The 15,818-nt window shown below is 45.3% G+C and overlaps 1 protein-coding gene across 1 annotated transcript in view; it reads left to right on the plus strand.

The window, feature by feature from the left end:
* Positions 1-15,818, plus strand: part of SRD5A2 (steroid 5 alpha-reductase 2) — a 60,099-nt gene that overhangs the window by 43,051 nt on the left and 1,230 nt on the right. The window contains exons 3-4 of the mRNA XM_050950459.1: positions 9,641-9,742; positions 15,055-15,205. Of these exons, the coding sequence (XP_050806416.1) occupies positions 9,641-9,742; positions 15,055-15,205 (253 nt within the window). The remainder of the gene's footprint in view (positions 1-9,640; positions 9,743-15,054; positions 15,206-15,818) is intronic.

Below are 15,818 nucleotides of genomic sequence, written 5' to 3' on the forward strand. Positions count from 1 at the left end.
CGAAGAGGTGGGGCATGAGTGGGGGATGCGGGAAGGGCTGGAGTGGAGGCAGGGCTTGGGGCAGAGCCAGAAGTCTAGCACCCCACGGCACTTTGAAAAATTGGTGCTGGTTCGTGCTGTCCCAGATGTAAAGACTAAAAAGAACCATTTTTACAATGAAAATAGAGGAGTTAAATGTAGTAGCTTTTTCCTGAGCAGCCACCTTTGAAAACACCAGCTATTAAAGCACAGACTCAGATCATTAGCCTTGCTATAGCCTTATTGGCACCACATTAGACCTCTGCTTTGTTAAGGCCTGGGGAGTTGCAAATTCCAAATGAACTTCTCAGGCCTTGTCTACACTAGGGATTCCCCCTAATTCCAGCAGTCAATGGCCATTCACCAATGGAGTTGCACTGCTGTGGACAAGACAAAGCCACAAGCTCCACCTGTGCAAGTTGTGGCTTTCCTTGCCCATATGAGGGGCTTGCACTGATGCAGCTATACTGGCTGGTGACTGATGGCTGAAGCCTGGGCAAATCCCCTATGTAAACAAGGCCTCATAGACTAACTTCCCTATCCACCTGAGGCACATGCAAAGTCTAAAGAACAAATTTGGTCCTGGTGTAAGTAGGTTCAACTCCACTGACTTCAGTGATGTAATATGCAGGCTGAATTTGGCTCTGGAAATTCACTGAGAGTGAGTTATTGAGCAAGGGAAGCCAGTTGATGTGCTCAGTTCAAGGGAAATTTTTTAAAAACGTGAATACAAGAAATGATGATAAATGGGCGGGGGGAACCTTCTTTTGGGCTTTTTTTTTTTGCCTTATGTAAAATGCCCTTACTTGTAACTAGAGCCCTATATATTCTGCAACGTGCTTGGGGTCTGTGTTCTGCAGAAAGATCTCATGACTTACTATTTGAATTGCAGTAATGCCTGGAGGCTTAAACTGAGGTCAGAGTCCCATTGTGCTAGACCAGGGGTCTGCAACCTTTGAGAAGTGGTGTGCCGAGTCTTCATTTAATCCCTCTAATTTAAGGTTTTGCATGCCGGTAATACATTTTAATGTTTTTAGAAGGTCTCTCTCTCTCTCTCTAAGTTTATATTATATACTTCACATACAACAATAGTTTAGTTAAACAAGGTTTTTAAATGTTTAAGAAGCTTCATTTAAAATTAAATTAAAATGCAGATCTTATCAGTTTAGTGCAGTGGTTCTTAACCTGGGGTGCACGCACCTCTTGGGGTGTGAAATGCCCTTTCTGGGGGTGCGAGACATGCGAGATTTTTTTAGAAGGTAAATCATAGAAAACACAAATTAAGCCCAGGCACATATGTATTTATTAACATTATACATGTTTTAACAATTACTGTAATATACAAACAAAGTTTTTAAGTTTTCAAATTTTTAAGCTAATTGTAATGTAATTTTTATAAGGGCTGCGGAGCACTGGGACCAAGCCAGAAACAGAGCCCTAGGCTGGCTACTGGTACCCCAGACTGGCAGGAGGGCCGACGGACGGAACTCCAGACCATCAGCGGGCTGAGCGGAGCCAGTGGACAGAACCCCAGACCAGCAGCAGGCTGAACGGCTCCTGCCAGCTGGGGTCCCAGCCACTGGCCCCACTCAGCTGCTGCCGGCCGGGAATTCCGGGGGTTCTGCTGCAGGCCGGCAGCAGGTTGAGCAGAGCCGGCGACTGGGACCCCAGCTGGCAGCAGCATGCCGGTAAAAATCAGCACGCATGCCACCTTTGCCAACCCCTGTGCTAGACACTCAGAACAAACCTAGCAAAAGTTTGCCCCTGCTTACAGTCTAAATAGACAAGACAGAGTGGGGAGGTCAGAGAGGTGAAAAGACTTGCCGAGGGTCACACCAGAAGTCAGCAGCAGAGCCAGCATAGAGCGAGGTCAAGGTGGATTATATACAGTTAGTATTACACTCCACTTTCTTGCACCTCAGCTTAACCCTTTCCTAAAAGCAAGGCCAGAGTTCTGTCTTTTCAGAAAGTATTACACAGCGTAAAACCCCTGAATTTTGATGTAACAGCTTCCAGTCACTTTCAGGAAAAGAAAGTACCATGCAATTTGCCTGATAAACAAATATTTATATATATGCAAACAAAGAAAACCAGTGTAAAGAGTAGTTGAAGTATTAAATACCTTGTAAACAAAAAGCTATTGGCTAGTAAATCTATGTGTGTGTCCTTCCATACAGACTTTCACAAACTTGCTGCTGCTATTAAAAATGCAAGGCTTTAGCATAACTCCTACACTCTACTTTCACACACAAATAAACAGTCTTGTTTTCCTCCTGATCACCTTCAGAGATGATTTTCTTAGTCTATAGTGTGGTCCAAAAGGTAGCACATGCCACCTGAATTTGTTGGACCTGGAATGACACTGCAGAGGCTCTCCATCCCCAAATCAAACAGATATGGTCAATGGATTCTTCTAGCTAGCAGTTCTCAATACTCTGTTAATAGAAGATTGGCTCTCCTAAGCTTGTGCATCAGACAGGAAGATTGTGTTTATAGCCAAGATGTTAGAGGTGCTCAGGGGCGGCTCTAGGTTTGTGCTGACCCAAGCAAGGCAGGCAGGCTGCCTTCGACGGCTTGCCTGCGGGAGGTACCCGGTCCCGCAGATTCAGTGGCACACCTGCGGGAGGTCCACCGAAGCGGCGGGACCAGCGGATCTTCCACAGGCATGCCACCAAAGGCACCCTGCCTGCCACTCTTGCGGTGCCGGCAGAGCGCCCCCCACGGCTTGCCGCCCCAAGCACGTGCTTGGTGTGCTGGGGCCTGGAGCCGCCCCTGGTTCTGATGCAGAATGGCAGTAGTGGCACATAGCAGCGGTTGAGCAGGGGTTGATGAGTCAAAACAGGAGTATCTGCTGCTAGGGGAGGTTGGGATTTTAGCCATTTTGCACTGGCTGCTGAGGACTCTGTCTTCCCCCGCTCCCTTCTGCTCGATAAGAAGGGCATGAGGGCTCAATCTATGCACTTCACTCTAGGCTGCTGGGAGCAAGAGAATTCTCTCCTCTTCTCATGACCGTTGGGAAGAGGCTGTCCCTCCCCTCTCCACGATGTCTGGAAAGGGCTCAGGGAGCTTTGGACATATTTTGCTGTATCCTGACTTGTGGACACCGAGAATGAGAAGATCTGGTCACTCCTGTTCACCCCAATCTGCTCAGGCACTGAGAGGGGAAAAAGGCTAGGGTCACCTAGAAGTGAAAAAAATCGGTCTGAGGGTCTGCTTAGGGACATAGACAAGGACATGATTAGGAGGTGAGGTGCAAGCTACTTCCTGGTTTGAAGGAAATATCACAAAACCAGGTGCTCTTATGATATTTCTGACCCCATCTGAAATGGAGCCAGATATTATTTTCTGGGGGTTCGGTTCTGCACTGGGACGAAAATAATAGGCACTAGTTTGGATCAGGGTCCTTGAATGTGACCTCTCCTTCATCCCAGTTACCACCACCCTATTCCTCCCCCTTTCCCAAAAGGCATCTGTGGCAGAGAAGTAGGGGGAGAGAACTAGTTTTGAGGTTCTGGCTTTGACCCATTTCTGTTAATTATTAGAGCTGGTCATCACTTCTCCAGACGCACCTCTGCCACAATGCCTATGAGACATTCACCAAGGTGTATTGGCAAGGCTGAAGAGCAGGTGGGGAAAGGAAGTATTATTTATATACATACTTGCTAAATTTGTTGTATAAAAAAAGTTAACATGGACACAAATAGTGACTATGTTGATTGTATCCCTCCACTCTTCCACCTGCTTCTGGGGATAATTAGTTGTCTTATTGTGTAAGCTCTTCACGGTAGGGAGCTTGTGCTATGCAAACCTCTGTTTATACAGCCCCTAGCACGATGGGACTCAAACCAAAATATAAATATTTAATAATGAAAGACTGGAATTTTCTAAAGCTACAATTATCAGTTTATAATGTTATCACGATACATTTGTTGGGAAAAGCTAAATGCACATTTAATGAAATTGTCACATACTACTGCATTAATAATAAACACTTTAAAATGTAATGTACGTGTTGATATAAGAGCAGCTAATGGATGTGGAAGAGCTGATAAGCTTTATTGTATCAACTCTTCTTATACTTCTTGGGTCTCATTCTGCTCTCTACTCCAGTAAAACCTAATTGGTCTTACTCCTGGTTTACACAGGTGAGAGAGGGGAATTTGGCCCAAAATACCAAAAAAGTTATCATATTGCATAACACTGAGTTAAATTGACAGATCCAGGAAATTCAAAGATAAGAATATTGGGCCTTAAAATCATCTCTTGCATAAATTTAATAATCAGTAGAGTTGCATCAGGGTTGAATTTGGCCTTCCATTCCAAAGTTACACTATTTTTCCTCCCCGTGTATTTCTTGCTTCCCCCAGTATTCATGAACACAGTTGTTAAATATTAGTCACAATAAAGGCAACTGTACAATTAGCATTAAAATGTTAGAGAGACAATGTGGGTATGACATTCCGGGATGCAATCCAGACTAGTGAGGGGCTGTGATGCAATCCAGACTAGTGAGGCACCCCTGCCCTGAAACACTGGGGTGCCTCACAATGCTATAGCACCCAACCTGGGCTCCTCACAAACAGCCAGACATCATGCAGGTCACAGCCTGAGTCTCTATGTATAGCCACAGCCCTGGTCCAGCAGCTCTGACCCCAGCAGCCTGTTAGCAAACACCAGCTACTCTCTGGCTTCTAGCAGCCTTGGTTACTACTTGCAGAGTGACTCCGACACACTCGCAGTCATGGACTTCCCTCAAAAAACATGCGTTCTGCACAGGGGCAGCTCTAGGAATTTTGCCGCCCCAAGCACAGCAGGTAGGCTGCCTCTGGCGGTTTGCCTGTGGAGGGTCCGCTGGTCCAGCGGACCCTCCGCAGGCAAGCCACTGGATACAGCCTGCCTACCGCCCTCGTGGCGCCGGCAGAGCGCCCCCTGCAGCTTGCCGCCCCAAGCACGCACTTGGCGTGCTGGGGCCTGGAGCCGCCCCTTGTTCTGCACTGTCCAGCCCTCTGCTGGATAATCCAGATATATTAGGTCAATTGCCCCTTTAAGGGGATCAATATACAACAGTCTGCTACCTTAAATGGAGTTACCCAAACAATTCACAAGACTGGATCAGTTTTAATTAAAGAATAAAACAAGTTCATTTACCTGCAAAGCGGTAGATTTTAAGTGTGTACAAGTATAACTCTTTAAAGTCAGAAATAATCTCAAGAAGAAGAAGGATAAAACACTTTCTAGTACCAAACTTAACAAACTAGACTTGGATCAAGCTGAAGTCTTTTAACACGTTTAAAGTAACATTGCTGACCAAATTCTCAGGCCAGTACTTGCTCCCAAAATCAATGGCTGTTTCTTTTGTCTTAGGTGAAAAAGAAAAAGAGATGGATAGGGAGAGAGAACTTGGGCTGTTTTTGCCCTTCACTTTTATTGTTCAGTCACCCTTTGAAATGAATTTTCCTGATGGTTACCCCTAGATAAAGTTCATTCCCACTGGGAGGTTGAAGTCAAGGAGTCTGGGGGTGAAAGAGGTTCCTCACAGTAAGTGGTAGTATATACGTAGTCTCAGATGCAGATCTGTTTGTTTCTGCCCCACTTCCTTGCCAAAGAATTACTGTTTGATAGGTGATAGCCCATCAGGTTTGATGACACCTGGCTAGAGGTGTGAGCTTGTCTTTTGTCTTTGAGAAACAGATTTACCCACTCCCTAGACTTGTCTGGTAAACACACTTCAGTCATGATTTCAGCTTATGTTCATGACTTGATATATAATTTTACTACACACATTTCATCATGATATTATTCACCAATGAATTATTAGTTTCCAAATGATACCTCACAGGACATATTTTGTACAAAGATTATTACAATAGCATGTAGGATGTGAATACAGGGTGCATTCCATAACAGTGGGTAAAGTAATATCTTTTATTGGACCAACTTCTGTTGGTGAAAGAGACAAGCTTTCAAGCTTACACAGAGCTCTTCTTCAGGTCCTGTGTAAGATCAAAAGCTTGTCTCTGTCACAAATGGAAGCTGGTCCAATACAAGATATTAATCACCCACTTTGTCTCTGTAGCATCCTAGACCAACACAGCTACAACAACACTGCATTCAACAATGAATTAATTACAGCCAGTTTGAAATCTATGAGACACGTTCTGTTTTCAGACACGTGTATGCTTGAAAATCGGCAGCCAGGAATGGAAGCTGGTTTGGTTTCTTTCAGATTACCGAGGTTAACAATCTTCCGATGCAGTCTACGTTCCAGATTGAGGCTTAAGGTTAGCATATAGTCCATGTGTTTTAGCACATACCCTACTGACCCATCCATGGACACTATGCCTTCAACCTTGTTCAGATTTCTTCTGCTCCTGGAACACATCATCTATACTAGCAGCTGTGCTGAGGTTACATTATGATCCCATAACTAACACAAAATAATGCTGTTTTGTAATAATTCATTTATATGTATTGGGTCCAATGGTAGAAATCATTTAATTTGGTAGCTTTCTCATTAGGATACCAAAAAGCATAAATTTTGAATTGACAGCATGGCTCCAGTTCAGGCCAAGTGTAAAAGGGTGAATTCAATGGAAAGATAAATTTGCCCTAGTGAATACACTTAGGATATTAGAGTAGTTATAATAGAAAATCTAAAGGATAAAGAAAGCTGGCAATTTCTCCAGGAGACAGTATTAAATGCACAACTGCCAACTATTCCAATGTGGTGCAAAGATAGTAAGAAGCCAATATGGTTCCATCAGGAGCTTTTAAAGCTGAAAACCAAACAGGAATCCTACAAAAAATGGAAACATGGTCAAATTGATAAGGAGAACTATGAAAGAAGAGCATGAGCATGTAGGGACAAAATCAGAAAGTCTAACGCAGGGGTTCTCAAACTGGGAGTCGGGACCCCTCAGGGGGTCGCGAGGTTATTACATGGGAGTCACGGGCTGTCAGCCTCCACCCCAAACTCCACTTTGCCTCCAGTATTTATAATGGTGTTAAATATATTAAAAGGTGGTTTTAATTTATAAGGGGAGGACACACTCAGAGGCTTGCTATGTGAAAGGGGTCACCAGTACAAAAGTTTGAGAACCACTGGTCTAAGGTTCAAAATGAATTATACCTAGCAAGGAGCATAAAAGGCAATAAGAGGTTCTTTAAATACACCAAGATGAAGCAAGAGAAAGATGAAGGAAAGTGTAGATCCTCTACTTAGTGAGGAAGGAGAGCTAATGACTGATGTCATCCAGAAAATTGGGGTGCTTAATAACTATTTTGCTTCAGTCTTCACTAAGAAGCTAAATGGTGATCAGATACTCAACACAATATTGACAAGGGGGAAGGGAATGCAAGCCAAAATAGGAAAAGAGAAGGTTAAAGAATATTCAGATAAGCTAGATGTGTTCAAGTCATAGAGTTTAAGACCAAAAGGGACAACCAGATCATCTAGTCTGACTTCCAGTATACCATGGGCCACCAACCTCACCCTGCACCCCCACACTAAGCGCAACAACTGAAATTAGACCAAAGTATTACAGTCCACAGGAGACTGGACTGTTATGTGCCACATGCAGAGAATAGGAGGGATCAAGGTGCACCAGGGCCTGAGGCCCCTGCAATCACAGGGAAATGATTAAGTGAGATATACTCAGATAAGCTTGGCAAGTGACCCACACCCACATTCTTCAGAGGAAGGTGAAAAAGCCCCATGGTCCCCACCAATCTGACCTGGGGGGAAATTCCTTTCCTATCCCACTTATGGCAATCAAGGTACCTGCATCATAAGCTTCCTGAAACTTTGTGAGCAGCATCTATTGGGGCTACTCACCTCTGTAGGACCTGATGAAATTCACCCTAGGTTACTTAAGGAACTATCCAAAGCAATCTCAGAACCATTAGCAATTATCTTTGAGGACTCATGGAGGACGGCAAGGTCCCAGAGGACTGGAGCAGGGCAAATATAGTACCCATTTTTAAAAAGGGAACAAAGAGAACCTAGGGAATTGTGGTCTAGTCATTCTAACTCAGATGCCTGGAAAGATACTGAAACAAATTGTTTAACAATCAATTTGCATGCACTTAGAGAATAATAGGGTTATAAATAATAGCCAGTATGGATTTGTCAAGAATAATCATGCCAAACTAACCTAATTTTCTTCTTTGACAGAGTTACTGGCCTAGTAGATAGGTGGAAGATGTGATATACTTGATTTTAGTAAGGCTTTTCACACAGTTCCACATGACATTCTCACAAGCAAATTAGGGAAGTGTGGTCTAGATGAAATTACTGTATATTGGTTGCACAAATGGTTGAAAAACCATATGCAAAGAGTAGTTACCAATCATTCACTGTCAAATTGGTAGGACATATCTAGTAGGGCCCCACAGGGGTCAGTCCTGGGTCCAGTACTATTCTATATTTTCATTAGTGACTTTGATAATGGAGTGGAGTGTGTGCTTATAAAATTTGCAGATGACTTCAAGCTAAGAGGGCTTGTAAGCACTTGGAGGACAAGGTTAGAATTCAAAATGACCTTGACAAATTGAGGAAATTAGTCTGAAATCGACAAGATGAATTTCAACAGAGATAAGTGCAAAGTAGTGCACTTAGGAAGGAAAACTCAAATGCACGACTACAAAATGGGGAATAACTGGGTAGGCAGTAGTACTGTAGAAGAGAATCTGGGGGCTGTAGAGGAGCACAAATTGGCTATGATGCAGCTGTGGAAAAGGTTAATATCATTCTGGGATGTATTAACAGGAGTGTCCTGTGTAAGCATGGGAGGTAATTGTCTTGCCCTACTTGGCACTGGTGAGACCTCAATTAGAGTACTCTTTAGGAAAGATGTGGGCAAATTGCAGAGTCCAGCAGAGAGCACAAAAATGGTAAAAAAAAGTTTAGATAACCTATTAAGGACAGTTTAGAAACTGGGCATGTTTAATCTTCAGAAAAGAAAACTGAGGGGGGACTTGATAACAGACTTCAAATATGTTAAAGATTGTTTTAAAGAGGACAGTGATCAATTGTTCTCCACATCAACTGAAGGTAGGACGAGAAGTAATGGACTTAATCTGCAGCAAGGAACATTTAGGTTAGATAGTAGAAAAACTTTCTAAGGGTATTTAAACCCAGGAATAGTCTTCCAAGGGAGGTTGTGGACTCCTAATCATTGAAGGATTTTAAAAAAGCTTGGACAAACACCTAACAGGGATGGTCTAGGTCTACTTAGTGTGATGAATGTTCTGAGCCTGATGAGTCATCTGAAGTAATTTCCTGCGAATAGTAAGGCTCCAGCCAATCCACAAGCAAGGGTCTAACCAAGTGACCCCAAAGCAGAAATATAGACTCCCAATGAAAGCACTCTGCTTAATGTCACTACCTTGTCAGGGTTACTTCCAGCAGCATAGTGGTTCTGAAAGACTGCTCCTACTCCAGCCTGTTCCTGCTCCAAACAAGGCTGGTTGCCCAGCTGACCTGACACTTGGTCCAGCTTCAGTTTAGAGGGCTGGACTTGTTGACCCCCTGAGGTCCCTTCCAGTCGTACATTTCTATGATTCTATAATTAGCCAAACCAGGAGCTATCACACCAATCAATATCTCATTTTCATTCTGTAGGTGTTCTGTTGTTTTTGTTTGGCATGGGAATCAATATTCACAGTGACATCCTGCTACGCCAGCTAAGGAAACCTGGAGACCATACTTACAAGATTCCGCAAGGTACATACTCCTTATGCCCCTCACCCAAAAAGAGTAGCACAACTGGATAAATAGTGGGGGGGAAGGGCCTAGCAAAAGTAAAATATACATCAAAACACAAAGCTCTTAAAGTTATTTGGAGCCATTAGTTTCACATGGATACTTGGCCCAGATGTTCCCCCCTACAGCATGAATTAATTGCAGAGGCATAGTAATCATACATCTTTGGCCTGAATTTTGCAGATGACGGGGAGAGTTCAGCAGGCCACTCCTACCTTCTGAGCCCTGAAGAACACTTTCTATGTGAAGTTTTTGGGGAGTGCCCAGCTGCGAGATAGGAAGTGTTGTGGGCTATACCTCTCTAGCACCCCTTAAGGGGAGGGCAGGTGCTGCTCCTGTCTTGGAGTTCAGGGCATCTGCCCCCTGGCAGGGGAGTTAAAGTAGTACAAATAAAAACTTAGTCTGCTTCCACAGCCCATAAAAAGCAGAGTCCTAGGCCTTCAAGAAGCCAAAGAGAAAAGTACCAGCCCTCCTGAGAGGGCCTGAGCAGCCAAGACTTTCAAGCCAAGTAACCTCTGCTTCCGGGAGCCAGGAGTTCTGAGTTGCAGTCCTGCTCCTTCAGAGTGCTGCCCTGCATTGAGCAGGGATCCTCCATATTAAGAACTTGACAATTTCCAGGCTTGATAAGTCTCATGAGGTGCACTGTGTCGAGTCTGATTGTGCCCAGAGGATCTGCCCCAGCACATACCCGACCCCTTAAGATGGAGATCAGAATCCCATCATCCAAGCCTTCCCATAAAAGAATCCCCCACTTCCCATAAAAGAAGTCTACATTGCTGCATTTCTTTCCTGCATGATGATGTACTCTAAAAATATTGGGTTGGAGAGACAAGTAGCATAGCATATACTCCTGGGGGAATTCTGCACTACTGTGTGCATGCAGAATTCATGTCCCTCTGCAGAATTTCTATGCTTCTCTGCAGAAAATGATGGGGATGCAATGAGAAGCCATGTGGTGGTGGATGCGGCGTTGGGAGTGCCTATGGGTGTAGAGCCACTGTCCCTGAACATTTCAGCAAGTGTAGATCTGTCCAGCTGAATGAGGATGCAGCTTGGCTCCGCTGACTCTGCAGCTGGATGCTGGGCCCTAATGATGGTCATGCTCCCCCTCTGTGTGCTAGAGCCATCCTGTTTTCTGTACAACAATGAGTGTCTGTGGTGCTAATGGCAATCCCCCAGTTACCTCTCCTGTCTGCAACCTGTATGGCAGTCACATGGATCTTGAACCAGGTGCCAGGACTAGGTCAGAGGTCACAGTCTCCAGTTTTCCTACCTTGTGAATAATTTCCCAAAAATATTGCCAGTCCTGACCAGTAATGACAGGATAGTGCCAGTGTTGAGGAAGGAGCTACCAGGAAGGCATCCATATACTGACCAACAGTTAACTATAGTCATCTGCTGGGGCAGGCCTTCTCATCTCCACGAATGCACTGGAGGAAGATTATCTCACTTGTGACCCTTTCTACCACAGCCAGGGGAGACTGGACCAAGGTGTGGCTACATCTGGAGTCCAACAGACCATGCTCTTTTGTCCCATTAATCAATCCAAGTGCTGTTATTTTGGCAGGCTGTTTCTTCCTTGCTCTTTCTGTCCACATCTGGGCATACTCGTACTCCATCATGGGGCATTCTCTTCAGATGTGTCCCAGTTGCCTACATGAGAAAAAGATCACCATGTTGTGGTCTGAGCCCATCTTCTTGTTCAGCGATGACCCTGCTTGTTGTAGGGGTCTGGCATCTAAGTCTGTAGTAACCCCCACTCATTAGCAGGGCTGTGAATCAACTGTCTGGGTTAGATTTTTGTCTGGGCCCTTCCTGGCCTGTTGCTGTGACTCACTGAGAGACTGAAGACAAGGGTATTTGTCCCTGATCAGCATGGGGTGCCTTCACCTGACCAGGCTTCACATTAGGCTGGGTCAGCTTCTAAGCCCTAGGTTGCCCCCTTCCATCTGTCTCTGGAGGTTCCATAGCAGCCAAAAAGTTTTCCATCAATTGCAACACCATTGTTAATGCCGTTGGCTGATGCCTCAGTACCCACTCCCATACCTGAGTGAGGAATATTTGTATGAATTGCTTTACAAGTACTAACTTGGCAACTTGAGCTCCAGTTATCTCCTCCAACTGTAACCACTACCAGCAATAGTCCTTCAGTTTTTGGGCCACCACCTTTGGCTGGACTTCTTGGGGACACGTTTGTATACAGAAGTGGTGGAGGGGCACCTCTTTGCTGATATAGAGAAAGTCCAGCATGGCAGACTTAATCACCGTGTAATCCCAAGCCAGAGCCGTCCCTTGGGTATGGCAAATCGGAGTGACTGCCCCAGGCCCGCACTTTGGTAGGACCCACAGGAGGTGGGTGGGGAGGTGAGGTAGGAGGCAGGTGGGCGAGCGGGGTGAGAAGGCGAATGGGGAGGTGAGCAGCAGGTGGGCAGGCAGGCAAGGGGGAGCAAGGAGAATCCCACCTATGAGAACCTCCCCCTCCCCTGAGCGCCTCCTGCCCACCTGCGGCCCCACTGATCAGTGCCTCCCTCTACCTCCCCCTCTGCCTACTGTGGATCAGATGTTTCGCTGAGTCAGGAGTGGTGGTGGGGAGGGGAGGGAAGTGAGGGTGCAGCATGCTAAAGGGGGAGTGGGGGGGAAGGGGCAGGAAGAGGCAGGGTGGGGGTAGGAACTAACAGGGTGGGGATGGAGCCTTGGGGGAAGGGGTGGAGTGGGGGCAGGGCCTGGGCAGAGCTGGGGGGGAGCACCCCCTGGCATATTAGAAACTTGGGGCCTATGTCCCAGGCTCTGGACCCAGCTGCGGACGGCCTTGTCCTAAGTAGCCACAGGGTCAAGCCCTCAGCAGGTTGTCAGTCAGGTAGGGGGTGAGCACAAGGGCCAAGTTCTCTGGAGGCCTGCTCTTGGACCTGCTTGAAAGTGGTCAAGAAAACCTCAGGGTCATATTTTAAAACACAAATCAGACAAAAAAATCAGATTTAAGTCATAATTCTAACATTATAATAAGGCTTTACGTTAAATGTTACTTTAGTGTAAATCTTTAAAAACACAAATCAGGCCCCATCTTAGTCAGCTTTACTGGCCGCTGGATCCCTGGCTGCGTTGGCCACCTGTTGCCCCACAAGTAACGGTTGTACCAGGTTTTGTTGCAGGTCTTTCTGCTGGGTCACCATCTCGAACAGCAGCTGCTGCTGTTGGGTTGTCTGGAGCTGTGGTTGAGTGGCCCATTGCAACAGTTGCTGCTGAAACTCCCGTTGCTGGGTTGACTGCTGTGGCTGGCTCCCTGTCAGCCAGCCACTTGCATCATTGCTCTGGATCTATGCTACTTGGGCTCTTTGTCTTTCATGTGCACAGGATTCAAATCTCCCTCTAATTTACCCTTACATAGGGGTTGGGACATAAGCATTCTCTACTGCTATACTGCTCTCCTTACACCTAGGCCTTCAGGAAAACAAAGAGAAAAAATATATAGAAGAAGTACTGACACTCCTCCTTTCTGAGAGGCCCTCTGTAGCCTAGACTCTCAAGCTGTATTCTTGGTCAGAGCTCCCTGCTTCCAAGGCTCAGGGGAACTCTGAGTTGCAGTCAGCACTGAGTAGCAATCAAGCCTCACAAGTGTGCCAGGTTGATGCTGAGTGTGCCCAGACGAGTGCTTTAATTCCTTTCTGACTGGCAGGTGGAAATGATTCAACACAGGGCAAAAGAGCTGAAGACTTCTTCTGTGTCATGCTCCCCTGTTTATGGCATATTTCCCTGATGAATCTATGGCCTGTTGTGTAAAAATTGCCCTGACCAATATTCTGGATCTATATTTTGCCATTGCCAAACCTGCTCATCAACCCCTTTCCTGCTCCATCTTCTGTCCCCTTTGGAGAGAAGTGATTTGGGAGTGTCTTGTCCTTGAGAGAGAAGTGGTCTCAGCTCAAGATGGGTGTTGTCAGAAGTGTGTTGTCAGATGCTACCGGTATGGTGCTCTGCTCTCTCTGTTGGTATCACTCGGCTGCGTGCGTGAGCTCACCCTGTGTGCTGCCCCAGCTCTGCAGATAGCTGATACAGCAGACCCGACGAGAACCCCCAATGACCACAGACTCTAGTAAGGTGCAAAGTCACATCTGCTAGGTTTATTGCGATCTTGGACACAATGGCAGTTCCCTGTAGGTTTCTTAGCCTAACTCAGGGCATACTACGAGAAAGTGCATCTTGGCAATGGACCCGGCTCAGTCAGTGGCGGGACTTTCCACTGCCCCCTCGGCCGGACAAAGACATCACCCCAGGGATACATTTTTATACACGGGTACAAACAAGTTACACATCACTCCTGACGTATTGAGGTGCAGCCCCTCTACGTAGTAAGGTACAACCCCTCTACGTAGTAAAGTGCCGCCTCTCACCTTGTACATGTTGGTTCGATCAAAACAACTCTATCCATCATATTACCCTTTTGCCCCTGTCATTGGGATGGGTCGGCCTGTTCCTTGTTATCTGTGTGGAATGTGCAAGTATGTGAATGTTCTGATCTCTAGTGTTCAGTACCATTTAGGTACGTATCTTCTTGCAGCATCAGCCCTTTCCTTGCCAGCTTCTGTGAGCAGGGCCTGCCTCTGGCTCACAGCTTCACTTTGCTTTATGTTAGCAAAGTCTTGGCCATTATTTTAGTTCAGGCCTCAGGCCTCATACTGGGCCTTCATCAGGGCCTTCACTTACTACAATGGGGATCTAGGATCTTTCTGCTTCTAATTATGATCTTGACTCTGACTCCTTCTGTTGGTTTGTTGCCTCTGGTAACCTCTTTCTGCATCAGTTACTAATTTACCCTAACATGGGTTTGGTGAGTAGCAAAGGACTCTAGCTCCAAAATATAGATCCAGAATTTGAGCTCCCTGAAGTTCACAGATTCATAGATTTTTAAGGCCAGAAGAGACCATTCAATCATTTAGATTGACTGTCTGCATCACACAGGCTCTATTCCACCAAGTTTGATCTGTGAAATAGGTTCAAGCCTGTCTCTAGTTGTGAGAATTGATGTTTGTAAAGTGGTTTGAAGTCTGTGGATTTATTTCTCCTCTCACTTGTGCCAATTTTTACTTTAGTATAATTCTACTGGCTTCAATGGAATTATTCATTGATTGACATGGGTTCAGTGGGAGGAAAATCAAGCTTTCTAAATGTGAAAAGTGTGACTTACAGGCTCCACCCTGCAAAGTTTTGTTGATTTGAAATGAGGGTAATTAGTTTTCACTCTTCTTATTTGCACTTGTGACTTTTTTTGAATGCAGGGGGACTGTTCACATATGTATCTGGAGCTAATTTCTTTGGTGAGATAGTGGAATGGTTTGGCTATGCCATAGCAACCTGGTCCATACCAGCCTTTGCATTTGCACTTTTTACACTGTGCTTCATTGGGACACGTGCTTATCACCATCACAGGTATCAAAACCAAGATTGTTTCATGCTCTCCTACACTTGCATAATCCCAGGGATGGGGGTGGAATTCAGGATAAAGTTGAAATGCTCACTACTGTATATTGAAGGAGAAATGCTTCATTATTCAATGTAAAGAACATTTAATGTGGGGACATCAGGAAAAAGCATGATGTGGTGGTGTTTAGCAAGTGGAGTTTTCAGTTGATTCCCTCATTACATTTTCTAGAGCCTCCATTTTTAAGAGTGACTTATGGTTTTGGGTACATTGATTTTGGGGGGCCCAACTTGAAACACCTTAATAGGGCCTGATTTTTAGAAAATATTGACCATCCATCCCCTGAAAATCAGACCCTATTAATGTGAATTATAGAGTCAACACTCAAATGGAAGAAAGTGTTCCATCAGCAAAGGTAACAACCTCTATTGCTGAGCATTCCTACAAGCCTCTACAGCTTCCATGAGGCAGCAGTCAAGGAAAGTGCTTTAGTCCAGGCCAATAGCAGTTCTTAGCTACCATTAGTGATCCATACCTGGACATTTTGGGGTGAAATAAACACAGCAGTAAACTGTAACTCCAAAAAAGACATGGGCCTGACTGTCATTTACATTAAACCCC

The sequence above is a fragment of the Gopherus flavomarginatus genome, chromosome 4, assembly GCF_025201925.1.
Source record: "Gopherus flavomarginatus isolate rGopFla2 chromosome 4, rGopFla2.mat.asm, whole genome shotgun sequence".
Classification (NCBI taxonomy): domain Eukaryota; kingdom Metazoa; phylum Chordata; order Testudines; family Testudinidae; genus Gopherus; species Gopherus flavomarginatus.